The following is a 22,275-nucleotide window of genomic DNA, read 5'->3' as shown; positions in this document are numbered from 1 at the left end:
GGTCCAGTACGACGAGTACTGTGTACAAAGAAGTGCAGTTCCACACCACTGCGAACTACAAACATAAATAGAGAATGACTGCGTAACTTTGGGCTCATTGTTTTTCTGGAGATTTCCTTGCAGTTTATGTAGATATAATCAGCTGACGCTGCACCCATGAGGCTGTCTTCGCTCAAGCGCCAAATCATCACAAGCTTATCACCACCAAACCTCAAACGTATCACCTGCAGTGTTCGGTAAGATCCAGACAACTGCACTTTTTTAACATTTTTCAATGAGAGTTTTTTTTTGGCTTGTTTGACGTTGGAAGCCACATCAAACGATTAAGGCTATTCAAAGCTCTTTGCATCTTTGGCTTCCTGTCTTCTTGCGAGCCGATTCATCCCAGACAGGAAACGGACAAGACGTTTAGTTTTTTGGAAGATATAAACAGGGTAGGAATATTAGGAGCTGTGTAACAGGACCATTTGAACTGAAAACTGATAAACACAGTGTTGTTTGTTGCCATTAACACTTGACTAACTCATTCAACTGTCGTGGATGTTTACATTCTTAAACTAGAATCTTACTGTTGAGTGCTAGCGACTAATATAACAGAATAAAACAAAATGATTCAACAAAATCTTTTGTTTAAACTTGAACTCCAACCGACCGATGGGAGGTTTGTTCTGAGAGGAGATGGAAATGAGTGATCGCCCGCCGTGCAGCGCCTCCCCTTTCACATCAAAGATGCTCGGCCCGGCCACTAAGAAGATATTGTGCCTCGGTGACCAAAAGCAGCCGGTCCTGAGCATAACAGACACGACACAAGCCTCTTCCTCCTCGGTGACGGCAAGCACGATAAGCCCTCGGCGCCGTGTTGCGTTTGAAGCGGAGTGCCCCCCCCCCCCTTCATTTTTCTCCTCCTCCTCCAGGACAGTTTAGAGAAGCGTGTAATGCAAGAGGAAATATCAACGGTGATCTCTTGAACTCTGTCAAAAAACAAAGGTCTGTTCTTTCTCTCTGTGGCCATTTTGGGGAAGTAGTGGGAGCGACTGGCCTGTGTTCAGAGGGGATGCATGACAAATGGTTGTTTCCTTACTTGTGTGAGAGATAGACAGCTTGTCCATAATGTCATCCCGTATACAAAACAGTAGTTTTCAGTGCTCTCACTTCCTGTCACCTATAGAATGAACCTCATTTTGGAATATTAATTGTCATGAAATACTGGTGTAATCGAAATGCTCAACACAGTACACACACAAGCATATCGCCAATAATAGTATCAAGACTGACCTGTGAGAGGCAGCATGATGCCACATGGCATCCAGACTACTGGAAAATACAAAGAAGAAGAAAGAGTAGTAACGGAAGAATCAGAAGACGCTCCAAAATGGCAAAGGCTAAAGGACAGAGAAGACAGTTACACACGGAGTTGTTCCTTTGACACTGGCAAGAATGAAGTCGAGTGAGGTGTGCTGATAGCTCACATGAGCCGTGATGGTTCAAACGCTCCAAAAACCTTTGAATTCATGGACGTTATGTTCACCAAAATGTTTGACAAATTCAAAGCATCCATTTGTGCAACAAATTTTAAAAAATGATATTTTCAGCAAGTTTAGGCACAATTAAAAATAACATTAAGAATCAAAATTGTAAAAAGTATACTGTACATGTGGAATAACTAAAAAAAAAGAAATAAAATTAATATTCTATTAATCAAATGTATCAATAAAAAATATATGTATTTTGTATACTGTTTACTCAATCAAATACAAGTGTAGTAAGTATAATTGTAACAATAATAATAATATAAAAAAAAACAATAACACATAAATGAAATAATACAGTATCGCAAAATTCACAATTAAATGACAAAGAATAATCATCATCCATACAAATATTTTTGTACTCAGGAGACTGAAAACACCCATAAAACAATACATGTATGACAAAAATGGAGATGGGCAGTCAATTTTAGTCATACTAATGTGTAATCTATGTAATGTTCTCCATAATTGTGCAATGGAGAAATTAGACCAACCCCCCCACCCCCACAAAAAAAAAAAAAAAAAATACATATATAGTTTTAAAAAGTAAAGATTATAGTGAGTCCAGAGTCAAATCCAGCCCAACGCCCACATTCTGCCAGATCTCATCTGATTTTAGAAGCTAAGCAGGGTCAGTCCTGGTTAGTACTTGGATGGGAGACCACGTAGGATATCAGGTGTTGGGGTTGGGCAGTAGGCCAATCACCTACTCCTGTAAAAACATTTCACAGAAACCGCAATTGTGGCCTAATGTGCCTCATGACATTGAGAGCTCTAACTAACAGATTCAAATATTCCTCTATAATGACACGCCTAATGCATTCTAAGAACACTTCCCCCCCCGCAAATAATCTCTAATTGGAAGCTTTGGGAAAACCCAAAAGTTAAGCAGATCAACTCATAATTGCTGAATGGGACCAGGGAATTCCCAATGTGCTTACTGCGACTGCTAAGTAAATTCATTTAAGCGTTACCAGGATTAGTGGCTCGGGTACAATTTCAGCCTCTGTGCCAAATATCAAACCAGTGATGTGCCCTTTTAATTGGGCAGAGGTCCAAAGAGTCGGTCCGCGGGTTAATTGGCCTCCTTTCTTTCTCTCTCAAGCTTTCAGTCCCCGGGTGTCGGTCTGATGTGTAATTTAGTGGCCGCAGATGGATGCATAACGGTCTGACAGCAGGATTCTTGAGAGGCACTTTCACCAGACGTGACTCTAACAGTTTGGATGGCCTTTAGGGAAGAGAGGGCGCTGCCCGCGTGCACCTTTCCCTTTCTCTTCTCACTGCAATTTGGTGAGTGCTCTGAATATTGACCTTTTATTGATAGTTCATTTGAGCTTATGTGTATGGGTTTTTTTATCTTTAAATTTTAATAAAATGTTTTCATTCTTACTGTAGAATAGACATTGCGGAAGGGATATAAAAAAGATTGACATGAATCGTGATATGACAGGATTTTATGTAAAGACCAAATGTATCAGTAGCCGTGTTACACAATGTTTTATTTTGGAATCAGAACCCATTGTGATATTTAAAGATTATTTGATGAAAAATGTAATTGTCAAAGTTTTGGCATTAGTTTACTATTACTAAAATAAGATTAATATTGTACTGAGAGTGTATGATTTTTTATTTTTTTTATTTTTTGTAAATAGACAACTTTTAATGTCTATTATAATATAGATAAAGAATAATTACGGTCGTAACTGTATGTCCAAATTCAAAAGATGCACATGCAAAGTTTGCACAAAGACTATCATTTGTCGAAGGATGGAAAAAATGCTGACTCATGGAATGCTTTGGTTACAATGCTATCATTAAGGTGAAGAAAGTTATTTCACATGTTAATTATACAGTATAACATAAAACATCAATGTGTTCTTCTCTGGCAACACGTTGTTCTTACTCACCGGTTGGCGTGGGGAAATTCTGCACGATGTCATCTTTTACGTTTGCAATGATGAAATCATCGCATCGGCCCCCCGCTGACAGAGCTAACATTTTACATGCATCTGTTCCCTCGGGGAAGGAAAAGCGGAATGGCGGCGAAGCTGAGAGAAACAGGTGTTACTGCTCTGCCGATCTTTGACGGTGCAGAGATTTACAGAGAATTGATGTGAATCACCGTTAATTGTAGGAAATTAGAGAAAGGTGCTCGGCGAAAAAATAAACTCAACACTGTCAGTTATACAGCGATAAAGGTATTTCTGAACGGTAACAGAATATGCTTTACGGGAAACGCTGCTGGGGGATTTACAGAAAGCTACCTAGAATGTGATGACTCACTAAATCTCAGTTTGTACCTCATAAACCAAAATGTGTTTAGATGATGTTTCCACCCAGCCAATGTGTCTGCAATGTTTTCTTTGTTCAGTCATTTAACGACTTTATCTTTTTTAATCTTCAAAAGTAATTCACCATTTCACTAAGATCCGCCCCCCCCCCCCCCCCCCCCCCCCGCACTGGTGCTGGAGTGGTACACGCCCCCTCTCCTTAGTTTCTGTGACAAGTCTATCAAGTTTTCAGAGCAAACGTGTCCACTGTCTGTGCTCCCTTGAGAATTATTAACCTTTTATTTTTATTTTTTTTAATGCACATTTCATAGAGAAACAGGCAGAATGGTGTTCATAATGCCTTCAAAGGTGACATCCACCAGAGCCAACACAAAGCAAAAGTCAACCAGCGCATCAAGAGCTGCCAAGCCGCTATTTGCTATTACAATCATTCAGAAGCAAAACGCAATAGGCCTTTCCAAACGCGGCAAGCCGCATTAGCCTAGCTGACTAAGCTTGCTAGCACGACAAATAGTAACTGGACATCATGTTTGTAGCATAGGCTAACATTAGCATTTGGAGCTAGTAACAGTATACTGTTATTTTATGGTTAATACACTATATATAACAGTATGCAGTGCGAGCCAATCATAGGGCACATACTGTATATGAGGTGTATCAGAAAAGCGCCACCACTGGTGTCACCAGAGATGTACTGTACATATTTCAAATCCAAACAACAGGTTTCCCTTTATGCTAACCTCCCTGGAATCTAACACACTTTCCAAGCCTTCTCTGCCACGCCTTCATGCACCCTGAAGGTGCATTCCCCGGTTCATAGCCATCTTCATGTCGTCCACATCTTTAAAAAAGTTAGCCTTGATGAACCCATTGCACTTGGGAAAGAAGAAAACAAAAACACACAGAGCCAGGTCAGGTGAGTAGAGAGGTTACTCTAGCATGGCAATGTTCTTCTCGATCAGGAACTATCTGATGCTCAGGGCATAGTGCATGTTGTCATGTTGTCATGGTGAAGCAGTCACTAGTTGTCCTGCCACAACTCTTCCATCTTCTCACACACTGCAGGATCTCGTTGAAGATGTGCTGGTTGATCATCTAGCCCTGTGGCAAGAACTCGCAGTGGACTATGCCCATCACATCGAAGAATTTCATCAACATGACTTGGACTTTGGACTCCGACTGTCTTGCTTTCTTCGGCCTCAGCGATGTCGGACTCTTCGTCTCCTCTGGCATTTGGTGTAAGGATCGTACTCTAAGATCCATGAATCATCACTGACTCTCCCGAGCAAGTCTTGTCTCATTGAGTATGTATATAAATACCTGTGGAAAAAAGGACAATGGCTGCAGAAAGCATCAGGTCAGTTATACTGTATACTTTAACCTTTCTGAAACATCTCATTGTGAACGACCATTCCCATTCACACTTACGGATAATTTAGTCTTCAATGACCCAAATGTATGTTTTTGGACTGTGGTAGAAAAGTGGAGTACCCAGAAAAAACCCACGCAACAACAGGGACAAAATGCAAACTCCACACAGGAAGTGAGGAGTTGAGATTCAAACCCCAAACCTCAGAACTGAGAGCCAGATGTGCCTACCACTTTTCCCACCGTGCTGCCCGTGCAAAATGTATGAAATCAAATTTACAAACAAGAAAGTGCAATAAAATTTGGAAAAGTTTTATTTAAAAAAAAAGATGCCAAGCTCTTGCCAGTCGTAATATACCACATGCCTTCCAAACAAATCTATATATACATATATTCCCCATGTCTTGTCTGTAAGTATTGCAACATGACAATGCTTGCTGCCGTTTTCCGAGAACTGAAAGTAGAGTTGACCAACACAAGTTCCTTCCTCTAGAAGATTCACTTCTTCCCAAGGGCTTCACAACAGTCACTTCTTCACAGGAAGAGTAGCATCTTGCACCGGTTCTGATGCTTTTATAGTATTCTTCAATTCGGGAGAACGATCCATCTCGAGTCATGTATGCTGTCACGCTCCTAGCGATCGTTCTGCCTGGATTCTTGTCGTTCTCCTCCTCCGACAAGGACATGTGCGACTTGTACGCGGCAGTTGGACAAACGATGGAGCTTCCATTTGTTTACAACCAGCTGGCCAACACGGACGTGCTGAGCTGGACTCACAACGGCACCATCGTTTTCAACCGGGAGCAAACCAGAGTGTCTGTCGGAAAGCAGGAGGACGTCTCTCAGACCGGTTCTCTTCTGCTGAAGAACTTGAATCTCTCCAGTGGGGGCTGGTACCAGGCCACCGTCCGCCATCCAAACCGTACCCTGGTGACGCTGTGGACCAGCCGTCTCTGCACGATGGACAAGGTGTCACAACCGCGGCTCAGTTACTTCTGCGACCTGAAAATCGGATTTGTCAATCTCAGCTGCCACGTGGCGAATCCTCAAGACTTATCCTTTTCGTGGACCGTTGACGATATCAACTTATTGGGTGCGACCAAGCAGACTTTGAACGTATCCCTGGACAAGGAAAAGAATTTCGCATGTAGGGTGAAGAACAGATTTAGCACAGAGAGGAGTGACACTGTTCGTCCAGTCTGTAAAAACCCACCCCCGACTTCACCAGCAACAACACCGGTTCTGCTTTGTTTTACTTCTAAAACGATCATCGCGGTGCTGGGGGGAGGAGCGGCTGTGTTTCTTCTTCTGCTCGTCATCCTCGCCATGTTGTGTCAACGCCAAGGACGTGGCAAAAGCGACATGTGTGTCTCGGGCAAAGGGGACCTCAGGATGGTTTCTGTAAAACAGCAGAGACCTGAGCGCAGCAGCCCAGATTACGAGACCATGAACCCCGCCGACTTTCCTACGTCCGCGTTTCCAGAACCTTTATCCAGAACTTGTCATACGAGTGCTTCTACGCCCAGTGAAAGCCTTCCACAGCTGCACCAAGCGGCTGCCAGAGAACCCTCACCGGTCCCAAAGCCCAGGACCAAAAACCCGCAGACACCAAACATGTCAACCTCTTTAAAGTCATTACATTGATTATTTTTCTCTCTGCTAAGGAAATCTACAGTGTACACGGGAAGTCTTTGAAAATGCTTACGAGTGTGATAAATATCCCCACACAATGTCTAGAAATTCATGTTGTAATTATGTCATTATAAATTTACACACAGTATGCAAATTCATGTTTTATGATGTCTTGAAGGAAGTAATATGCCCAAACAAGACATCTAAAAATGCGTTGTTTTCATCATAAACATCCCCGTACGCCATGTCTATAAATTGGTGTTTTAACTATGAACATATAATAAATGTATCCAAACGTGTGTATTTGTTGTTTAAATTATGATGTCCTCATTGAAAAAAAAATGTTTTCGTTATAGTCCTTTCTATCATAAATGTCATGTCCGTCATGTTTGTCGGGTAGTGTATGATGCGTGTACTGTATTTCTGTCTGCCTGGTAGAAATCAATGTGTGTATGTAATTGATAGTAATAATTAATTTTATTGTACTGAACAGCCAGACCATTTCCTGGTGTGCAGCTAATCCTGAAGTCTCACAAGATTTGCTGACTCTAGGTGATGTTTGACTTCTTAAGGCTTGTTTTCCCAGAGAATACCCAATTGTACCATTTTGGGGGTATGTATTTGAATTGACTTTATCTTTCTAGTATAGTACCCATGAATTTTGAATAATGCTTCATTCACATTGTGGCTAAGGTCAAATCTAGTATCTAATCAAAATGACAATTGTCAATTCAAAAGTCTAACTGATTGAAAATGTTGTCTATTTTAAAAGATAAATTGTGTAGAATTATTTTTTTTACTTAATTTTGTATTCTCAATGTATCACAACTCTAAGAAAATTTACACAACCAAATAATTTTATTAGTTTTTCTTTGTAATAACATTTTTTTTTAAATATTACAACTCCTTCAAAAAAAAAAGGCCTGCTGTATGGCTTAAAAGTAATAATTGTTGAACTTTGTTACAAAAGTATTATTTTAATGTCGTAATATGACACTTTTGGGGGAAAAAATACAGCTTTAATGCTAATCATTTCAGGATTGTTGTTCTTGAAAAAAAGCAGAATTTCTTCTCATAATATTGCAACTATTTGGGGGGAAAAAGTAAAAAGAAAAAGTCTAATAATAAATAATAATAAAAAAACTAAATTGTTGAATTTTTTGCAGGTTTATTAAAAAACAAAAACTGAAATATCACACAGCCATAAGTATTCAGACCCTTTCCTCAGTATTTAGGAGAAGAACCCTTTTGAGCTAATACAGCCATGAGTCTTTGGGAATGATGCAACTTGATTTTCACACCTGGATTTGGGGATCGTCTGCCGTTCCTCCTTGTAGATCCTCTCCAGTTCTGTCAGGTTGGATGGTGAACGTTGGTGGACAGCCATTTTCAGGTCTCTCCTCAGATGCTCAATTGGGTTTAAGTCGGGGCTCTGGCTGGGCCATTCAAAAACAGTCACGGAGTTGTTCTGAAGCCACTCCTTTCTTATTTTAGCTGTGTGCTTAGGGTCAGTCTTGTCAGGTGACCCTTCGGCCCAGTCTGAGGTCCTGAGCACTCTGGAGAAGCTTTTCGTCCAGGATATCCCTGTACTTGGCCGCATTAATCTTTCCTTCGAATGCAACCAGTCCCATCAGTATAATCAAACACAGCTGGACTCCAATGAAGGTGTAGAACCATCTCAAGGATGATCAGAAGAAATGGAAAGCACCCGAGTTAAACATATGAGTGTCACAGCAAAGGGTCTGAATACTTATGGCTGTGTGATATTTAAGTTTTTCTTTTTGAATAAATCAGCAAACATTTCAACAATTAGTTTTTTTTCTGTCAATATGGGGTGCTGTGTGTACATTAATGAGGGAAAAATTAACTTAAATGGTTTTAGCAAATGGCTGCAATTTAACAAAGAGTGAAAAATTTAAGGGGGTCTGAATACTTTCCGTATCCACTGTACTTGCCATCGTAAATGCCTTAACTGTGTCTTTGTTCCAGCTTCTTACATTTTAGACATTCTTGCGCTAAAAATGTGCTTGCTCGCAAGAAGTTATTAAAAGAAGCAGCAACAACAACAAAATCAACAGAGGAACGGATTAGCCAGGGCAAATATCTATTATCTGCAAAGGGTGAATGGTAATCCACACATGAAAGTGTCTGCGGTCTGGCCTAATGTTGTGTGACAGCCTCATAATGGAGGCCCCCTGAGCGCGGTGGCATAAAACGAACACGCCAATGTCATCTTTTGTCATTGCCGGCTGCACTGGCGCTCCCTCCACACGGCACACATCAGTTTGGGAAAGCAAAGCTGGTGTTTGCTGCGCTTTCTTGAAGAAGTTGGCCCGCCACATCACTTCCGGGTGCAAATTTCTTTAATGAAACACATCTCGTACGCCTTCAGCAGATTGGCCTGGAAACGTGTTTAATCAGAGGCCGTCGGCGTCTACGTGGGCTCGACCCCTTTTGATGGTGGCGTGCAGGGGAAAAAAAAGGGTCAATTACCCTTGGAAAGTATTTATGCCCACGTCAGATGGTTCCTGAGGCGCTCGCCGTCTCGCTGGCTGCCAAGTCTGCGGAATGTACCAAGCAAATCAGAAAATCAGAGGTTAGCGGACGCTGCAGGCTTTTGCAAATCTGATTTGTCGGGGGAAAACCGTTAGCATTCTTGCTCTCTTTGGCCTCTCACTTTGTTCATTTCAAACCAACTATTGGTTTGAAATGATATCCACACAAGATGAGAGATGCAAATGAGTTCAGTGGTCATCTCCAAGGATTTTGAATATCCAATGCTGTACATATCCAGGACATACAGAGGAATCCAGATGAAGAATGAGATGCTAGTGACTCCACTTACAAGTTTTTCAAGATACGAGCCGTTGTTCCGATGATTTTTTGCTTTAACTTTCTTCACATAGTTGCTGAAATAAACCTGTTGACCTCGTTAACAGCTTTACTTTGACAATTCTTTCAAAAAATTACTTAATTCTTAAAAATAATAGTACTACTTTTTGGACAATTTATTGAAATAAATGGACTGTCTTCTAATTGTATTACAGCTATTCTAACTATTCTCATAATATTTACCACTCTTTCTAAAACACTTTTTCTTGTCACATTTCTTGAAAACAAATATTCTTCCTTGCAGTATTACAACTTTAAACATTATTTTAAATGTAATGTTAAGAAAAAAAATTGGGGTCTGGCTCCTTTTTTCCAAAAGTGTTAAATTTTTGTGAAAAATAGAAAAGTTTTGCCAACCTCGTTTTAAAATTAAAATAAATTAATAATAATAATAATAATCTGGTAAATTAATGACTTATCTTTAAAAATACAACTTAATTGTCGTAACAATTACACTATGAAAAAATTCTCCTAAATTATTCTTGCTTTATTTGTAAAATTACACGTAAATTGTTTAACAATAAAACACAATTTCTCTTATAAATCAACAACCTTTCTTGAAAAAGTAAGACTATTTTCAAAAGTTTGTGTGGACACAAAAACTCAAATTCAAATTTTTTTTTTAACTATGACTATTCTCGTGTCGGCGGCACGGTGAGCGACTGGTTAGAGCGTCTGCCTCACAGTTCTGAGGACTGGGGTTCAATCCCCAGCCCCGCCTGTGTGGAGTTTGCATGTTCTCCCCGTGCCTGCGTGGGTTTTCTCCGGGCACTGCGGTTTCCTCCCACATCCCAAAACATGCACGGTAGGTTAATTGACAACTCTAAATTGCCCGTAGGTGTGAATGTGAGTGCGAATGGTTGTTTGTTTGTATGTGCCCTGCGATTGGCTGGCAACCAGTTCAGGGTGTACCCCGCCTCCTACCCGATGATAGCTGGGATGGGCTCCAGCATGCCCGCGACCCTAGTGAGGAGAAGCGGCTCAGAAAATGGATGGATGGATGGATATTCTCGTGTCTGCAAAGTCCTTATGAATTGTTTTTTTCTCAAATAATAATGACTTTGTCTTGATAGAATTGGTCTTCATTCTCGTAATAAGACCAACTTCAAAAAAATATTGTCATCATTTTTTTCTTGAAATTGTGGTTTTATTTGTGCACTATTACAGATTTTATTTTGATTTTGTGGTTTAAAAATGTTCCACAAAATATTGCAGAAAAATGACTGATACTTTGAACTTTTTCTTTGAAAAAGTGCTGTTATTTTTCCCTCCGTCTCTTTTGTGGGGTTTTCCCCTCGACAAAAGTTGCAGGCCGGTTGTAAAAGTGCATTAAACAGTCCGCTCTTATGATTATTAACGGAGTCAGGATGCTGCTTACTCTTTTATTTGTCACCAGGTGGACAGTATTTCAGCCCGTTGTCTTTATTTGGGATGTACTGAATTCCTGGTGAAGTACCTGGGAACTTTATATGGGGAGCAGCTGTAGACTCAAAAGTCCAGTCGGCCTGTGCCTTTTAAAGCTTTGAAAGCAACTCTATCATTTCCACCGGCTCTCTAATAAAAACGCTTCTATCGGCAAAATTAGCCATTCATGCTCTTGCACCTGATAGAAATCAGATGGAGGAAAAATTCCACATCAAGGTTTAATAAGCATCTTGTGTGTACACACGCGACCTTTATGCAAAGATCAAACGTGCATAACATTCTTGCGTCAATGTTAAATTAGAAACTTATTATGATTAAAAAAAGAGGGAAACAAAGTTTCTAATTGGCCCTATTTGTTTGCTTGGGGAAAAATCATTTAAGATGCTTAGTCCAGACATCCATTGTACTTATATTGTCTGAGTAGTTTGAAGCTTTTGTTTTTGAGAGAAAAGGATCCCTGTCAGCCTTGTTGCGTGTGTGGATTCATGCGGGGGATAACGGCATGACAGTGAAGGGCCAGTGCAACAACAGTTCAAGATGAGAGAGGTGTAAAGGTGTGACGGGCGGGAGGCTGACAACACGGGGATTTTGCTTTGACTATGTAGCGTCTATCTCAGAAAGCATCAGTGCAACGCACCGGGAGGCCTCACTGTGTGGCTCTTTGAAAGCCACTCTGGTTCTGAGCTGGCTTCACCAAGAAAAAAAAATGCCTTTAAAAGTACTTTTATCACCCAAACAGATAAGCTCTTTGTGCAAATGTTGTATATTGTATATGGCTACCATGGAGATAAAGTGGCTTTTCCCCCCTTCTTATTCAGAATTGCTTAGCAACATGTGTAAAGACAGTACAAATGCAGAATTGTAAAGATTTCACATCATGCCTACGAGTACTAGTACTATTTGAAAATTCCAATGAGGCTAGATAAAATGCTAACAGTTGCTATGCTAATTTAGCAGGATAGCTTAGTAACATAAGTAACAAAAGCACTGAGTCAGTCCTCCATAGATTTTACATCATCCCAGTACTATTTCAAATGGCTCATGAGACTTGGTTCAATGCTAACATGCTAACAGTGGCTATGCTTACATATAGCAACATATCTTAGCGACGTGTAAAGAAAGTACAAAAGCAGACATGTAAAGATTTCGCATCACGCCTATGAGATAGATAGATAGAATGATAGCTTGATATTAGTAGCCTACTATTTGAAAAATCAAATGAGAGGACAAAATGTTAACATGCCAACATTTGGAATGCTAACATATCGCAAGATAGAAGCTTCTATTTGTTTTAAAGTGAATTCTTTATTTCGAACGTGTGGGAAAAAAATTAAGTAACAGGAAAGCAACACAACAAACATGTTGTTGGCCTCTGCTCCCCATTTAACACTAACGCTATCGTTAGCTTACCTGTCAGTGTGCCTTAGCTATGGACACTGCAGTGTTATACTCCCATAGTCTCCATTTTGCTGCAAAGGCCCTCAATCTGCCCTATATTGGAGAGCGTTGTTCTCCTCCATCATTGTTTTATTAGCATGTATTGTTCTCTGACTGATGCATTCAATGTGGCATGTTTTTGTGCATTTTTCTGTGGTATTATTTTGAACCAGAACACATGTAATCACGTCTAACACGTCTTCCGGGCCAATAAATCCCAGTAAAATGGGCTCCTCATGGCGGCTGATAGACAGTGCCGCTTTTTGCGCCAGTGCGGGCGAGTAGCTGGGAGGTCGACATCGTGACTCACAAATCCCGTTTTGGCCGTCGCGCGGCGTGTGAAGAGCTTGTGAATGTCTATTCCAGTTACATTTCATGCGAAATTCCGAGATGTCCGTGTGAAACGCGTTTGATTTGTGAGCATCTTTTGAAGCGAGTCAGGGAACTTTCAGTTGATTTTTGTTTCGATGTGAAGTTAATGCACGCTGGTTATGTTTGATGTTTGCAAACAGCTGTTAGCGCTCAAATTCGGTTCTGTGAAATTTTTCAAAATCATCTGTAATTCAGTCTGACACAATAGACAGGATTAGTTTTTTTTTGGGGGGGGGGGGGGGGGGGGGGGGCTAATTTAGGGAATGTTTACATCCAAGAAAGTTTTTTTGTTGTTGTTCTCATTTGGGTCTCGGGTGAGCTTTCGCAGCTGACTTCAGCGACAGAAGTGGGATGCTCCCTGGACGGTTCACCAGCTAATCGCAACAGCACGTACACAGACAAACGACCAAGCACACTCACATCTATGGACGATTTAGTCTTCGATGAACCTAACAAGCGTGTTTTTCAAAATGTTCCAGAGGGATTCCAACCAGAATCTGCTGACAAGATAATTGCTGAAAATGTGCAAAGACTGAGAACAATACATTACTTTATGGTAGAGATATAGCTCAAAAACAGTTGGTCAACATTTCAGTTTACCAGATTTTTTATTAATTTTTTTTTTGGCATGGCTAAAATGGCGCACAGTGACACACTCCCTCCTCTATAAAAGAACTTGAGCACCTTCATTCGCACCTGTGGTTATCCGGCGCAGTTGTTATTTAGCTAGCTAGCTATGCCTATTAGCGGAAAATGCATCTTCCCTGGATGCCGCAATTTACGGGACAGCTTAGTGTTGTTCTTTTAAACTCCCAAGCGAGGAGGCGATAACCGCAGATAAGCACGCCATCGGGAGGAGGCCCCCGGAGGCTGTTAGCTCGCAAGCTAGCTAATGGCTAGGGCTTCGCATTCCGCCATGGCAAGCCCCATTACGTGAGATGTATTTCAGCCACCGGAGGCTTAAGGGGATATATTTTCGCGTCTCAAACACATAGCGATGCGACGGCATAAGAAAGTTGTTAGCCGAAGAACCATCCATTTTTCAAAGCGGCTTGGTTTCAGCGGATGCCCACAGCGTTGGAGTGCGGAGACAAAGGCTGGATTTGTCACGATTTTGAAGCCTCATTTTATATACTTGGTGATTTTTTTTTTTTTTTAATTATTCAGTCATCAATCAATGGAAATGGGCACCCAACAGGCTTGTCATTGACGTGAGTAGCTACACAACAAGAGTGACATTATTTTAAAACACTTTCAAAAATTCATACCCCGACTCCATGAACCACAACATTAAAAAGCCCTCCAGAGTGTTGAAGCTGTTAAAAATAATTAGCTCAGCATTCCCCAAAGCCCCTCTCTGCTGGTCATGAAGGCTCCTCCCTGCTTTGACAATATGAGGAACTTTGACTCCTATTTTCCAAACTATGCTGACACGGACCAACTTTTTACAGGCGGAACGTATGTTCTATGAGGAAAACACTGTGCCACTGCTCCTAATTGTGTTCAGGTCCTAAAACAATGCAATTGTAAAAAAATAAAATAAAATAAAATAAAAACACAACAACAACACAGGGTTCTTGCTTGAACATAAATTAATGACTCATCGTGTCGCTTCCATTGACCTTGGCTACCTTGCACAGGTTGTGTATGATGTCTTTCAAAATCAGTACCGTGCTTGAACAGTAAAATGCCAACGAGAAACTTTATATACATGATAGGAATTTTTTTTTTTTTTTCAAAATCAGTTATTGCTTCGATATATTTCCTAATAATCCGATCTACGGAAGTTTTTTACTGGTAGAAAGGTGACCAGGACATGTGATAACATGCGCTATGACTCCAGCTGCCCGATTAAAATGAATATTTCTCGTTATGGCCGAGCTAAATAATCCCACAAACTTTGATCAACTGAAAACTGATTCGAAACACATTCTAATTCAGCTTTTTTTTTTTTTTTATTGCCTCAACTATTTTGTGTTGAATGATGATTTAACCACTATACTGCCTCAACCATCTTGTGTTGTACATTGTTCAAAATCATGAGGGATTTTTGTACGCCAAAGGTAAGTACTGCCGCAAAGTTTGATCAAACCAAAACTGATTAAAAGCACATACCAATGCGACATTTCACCGCAACCATACTGACTTGGATGATGATGTAACCCCTACTTCATCATCATGTGCCAGATATCGTTCAAAAATCGCCAGGCTTCAGGGGAGGAGGTTCAATAGCGCGTATACGAATACGGGGGAGGTATACAATGGGTTAGAGCAACAAAGCATAGGAATTTGATTCCAAATTGAATACTATAGTGCTCTATCGCACCAGCCGGGACACTGCTTGTGCTGTTTTAACATTAGCATCAGTGCTAACGTCATGGATCCGAGTTTTTGACCTAATTTCTTCATAAATAGATGATTGTGATGTGTCTTAGCATGTAGCGTGTACATTCACATTGGCACACTTTTAAATATATATATATATATATATATATATATATATATATATATATATATATATATATATATATATATATATGTCATCTTACAAATACACTGCCAATTTGGATTTACCACAGTGATTTAATTAATAAATAAATTATGCTTCACAACTCCAGAGGAGCAACCCCTAAGCTAAAACTACAATTTGTGCTTTATTTTCCATATACAACACCTAATAACTAACATAAACATATTTAAAAGTACGTTTAAAAGATAAAAACGAGCAGCGATTTCGAATCTTGAAAAAAAATAAAAGCGTCACTCACATCAGGTGTATGACGCTTTACCACTATCTGCTGGCGGTACGTGGTTACTACAGCTAGTGTCCCCCCCTACATTATTATTACTATATTAGTACTTTTTATTAGATTTGTTTCATGTTGTTATTATTTTTTAAATTCGTTTTTATATGTGTAATATCATCATTACTATTACATATTATGTATTCATTTATTTCTATTTTATAATATAATTATCATTATTTTCTTATTTCTGGAAAGTCTAATAATAATATTATTACTATCATCATCATTGTTGTTATTAAATATACTCCTACATAAATTGACCAGTCGGCGGGTGCAGTATCCAATTAGATGCACTAGAGGTCACTGTATACCCAGGATAAAACACTTCTTTTGGGGTCACTCGGTGCAAGCTGACCATAAATTCAACAGCAGGTTCCCAATCAAATACTCTGAATACTTCAAGGAATTGGCAAAGATTGCATTCTATGAAAGGTTATGAAACATGCAGTTTATTCAAATTGTAAATCTGTCTCTTTGATGCAATAAAAAAAATAAAAAAAAATCATGTTAGACTTTTTTTTAGAATTTCAAATGTTAGCATTCTTTCCGAGCAGCTGCAGATCATGCAGGAATGTGCAGAATGCATTTCATCGTAAACATCAATCACCCTCGTCTCTTTTATGACAACTCTCTTTGCGGTTCGGTCTTGTTTTATGCCCGAGAAGCCATTTCCTGAGCGGGGGGGGGGGGTAAGTGAGACTTTTTAGATGGCGGAGCAGTGGGGAAATTGCTCTGAAGGGGAGTGACTGTCATGCTTCAGGTCCCTAAATCCTTAGATTAAATTTTTATTTTGTATTTATTTTTTTGAGAAACAGAGGCAGCCGTCTGGACCAGGGGATCTGTTTTCAACGCACAGAGTTATCTCCATGAAAGCAAGTGCTACATAAACACGGCCTTCTGCCGGGGTACCCGCACCTTTGTCCTGGAGAACAAATGCTGTGAAAACGCTGCTTTTCTTATGTCGCTCACGTGTTCGTTTGAAATCATAAACACAAGCACATACAGTGGAACCTCTTAGGTGGAACACAATCCTTTGGGGGACCCTTCAGGTTCGGAAACCACAGGAAGGAAGAAATACTGGGGGGGGGGGGGGGGGAGTCTGAATGAGAGACTTGCACAGATGTCACTACGGTAGCCAGATATCCAGTAGCTGTTTTCTTCTATGCGCTCGAGTTTTGATGTCCTACACATTTGAGATTTCAAAATTCCCTAATTTCTCAGTAAAAAAAAAAAAAAAAAAAAATCATCTAATTGGTGAAATTTGAGTAACTTGATTTGTATCATTCTGATGTAGTTCACAAGTGCCGCCTCCTCCATGTTGGAGATGTCAGACCATTTCGCATTAAGTCTGCATCGAACTTTCCATTTGAGATCCTTCGCCAACCAGTCATTCTGTCCGGTCGTCAGAGAATTTACATGTAGCCATTATGAGTTATGACGACGATCGAGAGATCGTACGCGAATACGTCAGGGTTAATGCCCGACGAGGTGTACGATTATCAGGGATGAAAGGACGACGTGGAGCGAAGTCCGTCAATCCCTGATAATTGTACACCTGGAGGGGCATGAACCCGCTGGTACCAAATGCAATTGCCAAGCAAAAGAATTCATGAAATTCGCACTTTATAACTGCATTCGTTTTGTAGTCAAGATCGGAAGTTTTCCTAAAACAAGGGGTTTTCCCTTGCAACGCCCGAGGGCTTGACGATGAAGAAGCAATTCAACCCCAAAACATTCGAGGGGAATGTAAACACCATTCAAAACTCCAGCAAATAGATTTTCTAATTTGACAATGTTAAATAACGATATCGACGAATGACAATAAAATCGGTTTTTATTACAATTACATTGGGAAACACTAACACTGTGTTCAAACCTTACTTTGAAACCCTAACCCTGTTTTGAAACCCTACTTTGAAACCCTAACCCTGTTTTGAAATACTTATTATGAAACCGTAACACTATATTGAAACTGTAATTTGAAACCCTAACACTGTTTTGTAACTCAACTTTAAAACACGAAACCTGTTATAAAACCCTAATTTGAAACACTACTGCTGTTTTGAAACGCTAACCCTGTTTTAAAACCCTTACCCTGTTTTAAAACCCTTACCCTGCTTTGAAACCCTACTTTAAAACCCTACCTCTGTTTTGAAACCCCAACCCTGTTTTGAAACCCTAATTTGAGACCCTCACACTGTTTTGACAACCTCCTTCGAAACCCGAACCCTGTTTTGAAAACCTAACACTGTTTTAAAACCCTAATTCGAAACCGAACCCTGTTTTGAAACCCTACTTTGAAACCCTAACACTGTTTTGAAACCCTAGTTTGAAACCCTAACCCTGTTTTGAAATCCTACTTTAAAACCCTAGCCCTGGTTTAAAAGCCTAATTTCAAACCCTAAGGCTGTTTTGAAAACTTACTTTGAAACCCTAATACTGTTTTGAAATCCTACTTTGAAACCCTACTTTGAAACCCTAAACCTGTTTTGAAATACTAATGTGAAACCCTAATCCTATTTTAAAACCATAATTTGAAACCCTAGCCCTGTTTTCAAACCCTACTTTGAAACCCTAACCCTGTTTTGAAACCTTAATTGGAAACCCTAACCGTTTCAAAACCTTAATTTGAAACCCTATCCCTGATTTTTAAAACCGTAATTTTAAATAGAGAACCATGTTTTAAAACCCAGCTTTGAAACCCTAACCCTGTTTTGAAACCCTAATCCTTTTTTGAAACATAAATTTGAAAAGCTAAAACTCACTTGAAACCATATCTGTTTTGAAACCCTACTTTGAAACCCTAACATTGTTTTGAAACCCTACTTTGAAGCCCTAACCCTGTTTTGAAACCCTTATTTGAAACCCTAACACTGTTTTGAAATCCTACTATGAAACCCTAACCCTGTTTTGAAACCCTAACCCTGCTTTGAAACCCTACTTTAAAACCCTAACTGTTTTAAAACCCTACTTTGAAACCCTAACACTGTTTTTAACCTTAACCCTGTTTGAGATTCTAACCCTGTTTTGAGACCCTAATTTGAAATCCTAACCCTGTTTAAACCTTAATGTGAAACCCTAACCCAGTTTTGAAACCCTAAAACTATTTTGAAAACCGAATTTGCAACCCTCGCCCTGTTTTGAGACCCTAATCCTGTTTTGAAACATACATTTGAAAACCTAAACGTCACTTGAAGCCATATCTATGTTTTGAAACCCTACTTTAAAACACTAACACTGTTTTGAAACCCTAACCCTGTTTAGCACCCCGGGAAGGAATATCTTGCTCATGTAGTGACCGATGTCAAAGTTCATCCAATGCCACCCACTGGTCAGCTATGGTGAATGCGAAAATAAAGGCCTCAAAACTTGCCAATGGAAGGCCAGAAGTGCAGCGCAGGGAAGAAATATGTGGCCACTATAATGTCTGATGTCAAAGGTTCGCATCAGTCACGGCACTGGACGCTCGTGTCATCCAATCCACTTTTGCAGTGCAAAAAAAGTCCTGACGAACTGCCAATGGAAGGCTAAATGTGCATGCAGGACCAGAGAGGTTCTGTCCACTGTAGTTACTGATCATTTGGAAGGTAGTGTTTGTGAAAAGAACACAAATGGAAACACTTTCATTCCATTATTTATTATTCCTTATTTTTCAAAAGTGTTAGTAGTGGCGAGACATACAGTATTGGTACAATTAGTAACACAGCACCGTAATAAATCATTCATTTTTATACAGGCTACATACTGTACTGTACATACTGTATAGGTAACATTAGCATTCTTTAAAGAAAAAAATCTTTGGATAAAAAGGCAGGTAGATGAGCGCGCTCACGTCTCTGTTCAATGCCCATCTTTCATATTTAGCACACGGTTCAAGTATGAATATTGCAAACAATAACACATATAAGTTACAAGTCTTCACGGTTATTACAGAGAACAGGATTACATCTCTACAAAAATGTCTGGCACATAGTGCGTCAAGTATTCTTTACATTTTCTGATACAGACCTCATAGCACAGTTGGCCTTCATTGATATGAATGAAGGTTTTCTAGCTGCTCATTGACTTTTTTTTTAATATTCCTTCTTTTTTATTATTTCAACCAATGCAAGCTGCTTTATATGAGAACAATAACAATAATAAAACTGCATCTAACCTCTAACTTTGGTTAAAGCTTTTTTTTTTTTTTTTTTTTTTTTTAAACAACGGGTTAGGCTGCATGACACGCGGTAGTAGCACTTCTTATGGGGACACACTGCTAGGACAAAAGTAATGGGACACAAAGGAAGTTAAAAAGTAATTGAATCAAATAAAAACATATGCTTGTTTCAACAATATTATTACATTTTTAGAAATACAATTGACCCAAATGTCTTGCTAAGATAGGTAGGTAAACTAGTCTAATCCAGTGATTGCCAATCACTGTGCGAGAAATTATCCAATTTAACTCACTTGGTCCGAAAATGGTTATTTATTTTTTTACAAATATCTATCAATGCCAGCGATATTTAGTGGCAGCCAGGACATTAAATGCTCTTTCTTCCATTAGATGCCAAAACTGTGTATCCACCTGTTGCCATTCATATAACAGAATAATAGCTTTGTGTTTAACTAAACATGCCAAGATTTCACACTGAGAAAGTACATTTCCCATTTGTCCAATATAAGATATATGCCTTGGCTCGATAAAGGTTGGGAAATATCAACAACCCCCGATTTATTGTCCCAGAACATTTGCCTGTACGGTGCGTAACTGAACACCTCTGCGGCAACATTGACAATCCTATATTTGAAAGCCAAACCCTGACGGCCAGTGTTTGCGAGGTAATAATTCTAGTAGTCTTGGAAAGCACCATTCAGGAGATAAGTGGTTATTTGCTACAGTTGTTTGTAAGCGGACACATCAACAGCAACCTGATGATGGCTGCTGCTGCTGATGATTTTGCAATGATTAACACATGGGTGGTTCCGAAATAAATATGGTCAAATATAAATACACAGAGGTAGGGGATGCAGGTAACGTTTGATGTGTGTGTATATAAGGTGGTACGCATCCAAAAGGCGAGACAACTTGAAGTCATTCAAGACAAAACAAAAAAAACAAAAAACAAACAAAGACACATAAGTAGTTTAAAATCCCATTTCCAAGTATTAAGTCATCATGTGTCAGTATGTTGGCCAGTGATCTTCCTGTGGATTGTTCGTAAATTCTTTAGTACCTTTGAGAGTAAACTTCAGAAAGATGAAAATGTATTTTCTGATGATGACCTCGAATGTATCAACCTTTAATTTAAGGTAGGTCATACATTTTATTCTTTATTCATTAAATAAATTATTTGATGTTGTCGATTATGTATTATGTAATTTTAGCACCACTTAAGAGTTTGTACCCAAATTACAACTTGTAATTTGTACAAGAAAACTGTTGTGTAAATAATTTTAAAAATGAGAGCGTTTTAGTCACTAAGCCAGATTAGTCCGAGTTGGGCAACTGGATCCCTTAAGTTTTTTTCTATAAACGAAGCAAAGCTAAACTCGATTAAGCTAAAATTAGCCTATTTTAGCTCGTCTAAAATATCACACACACACACACACACACACACACACATAAAAGACAAGCTGAGCGAACAGCGGCTAAGGAAGCTAAAATAAGAACCAATTTTATATTAACTGAAGCAATCTGAAACAGGCTAAAATAAGATAAGCAGAGGATAGGTTAAGATAATGTTAGATAAATTTAGCCAATTTTAGCTCGTCTCAGCTAATGTATAGTAAGACAAGATGAACTGAGGAAAGAGGTTAAGGTAGCTAAAATAACATCAGCTAAACGATACTAAGATGAACTACGCTCGGGTAGGGCTATGGATAACTGAGACAAGCTGAAAAAGGCTGAGATAAATTAAACTTAGACTATTTTAGCTTGTTTCAGCGAACATACACAAAGACTAAGCTAAATTGAGAGAAGAAAGATGAACTAGGCTAGGTTAAGCTAAATCTAGCCTCGAAGATTAGCTAAGCAGCGCAAAGAGAAGCTATGTTAACTGGGAGAAGTTAACTTATGGTCAGCCGGGACGATACAAAAGACACTCAGCGAAACTAATTTAAAGGTGAGGCCAAGCGAGGCTAGGCTAGCTTGGGCTAATGTTAGTGGAGACAAGCTAAAACAGGCTGATATGAATTTACGCATATTCTTGACTAGGTTGAGCTAATATTGGCTAAAATGAGATGGACTAAACTACTAAACGAGGCTAGGATATTTTAAGATAAAAGACGCTAAAAGATATTAAGCAAAGCTACACTAAAGGAAGCTAAGTGAGGCTAGGATAGGTTAAACTAAGGTTTGCCGACCAAGCTAAAACAGGCTGAAATGAATCAACAAAGCTTGACGAGGTTGGGTATAGCGAAGGTTTGCGGAAACAGTTAAAAAACAGGCTTGGATGAAGTAGGCTAGGGTAGGTTAAGATAAGATTGGCTAAAATGAGATGACCTAAACCCTCCTTGAGCCGTCACCTTATCGTGGTG

The 22,275-nt window shown here is 39.5% G+C and overlaps 1 protein-coding gene across 1 annotated transcript; it reads left to right on the top strand.

Moving 5' to 3' along the window:
- Nucleotides 1–5,703: 5,703 nt before the first annotated feature.
- LOC133402752 (uncharacterized) lies at nucleotides 5,704–7,123 on the top strand. Its single transcript, XM_061676848.1, has one exon. It carries the CDS (start codon nucleotides 5,804–5,806, stop codon nucleotides 6,830–6,832), a length of 1,029 nt encoding a protein of 342 aa, XP_061532832.1. The 5' UTR covers nucleotides 5,704–5,803; the 3' UTR covers nucleotides 6,833–7,123.
- The last annotated feature ends 15,152 nt before the right edge of the window (nucleotides 7,124–22,275 follow it).

The sequence above is a fragment of the Phycodurus eques genome, chromosome 5, assembly GCF_024500275.1.
Source record: "Phycodurus eques isolate BA_2022a chromosome 5, UOR_Pequ_1.1, whole genome shotgun sequence".
NCBI lineage: Eukaryota > Metazoa > Chordata > Actinopteri > Syngnathiformes > Syngnathidae > Phycodurus > Phycodurus eques.
This window is presented reverse-complemented; position numbering and strand designations above follow the sequence as displayed.

Excerpts from the sequence above, each read along its gene's own strand:
- LOC133402752 (XM_061676848.1), top strand. The coding sequence starts at position 5,804 with ATGTATGCTGTCACGCTCCTAGCGATCGTTCTGCCTGGATTCTTGTCG.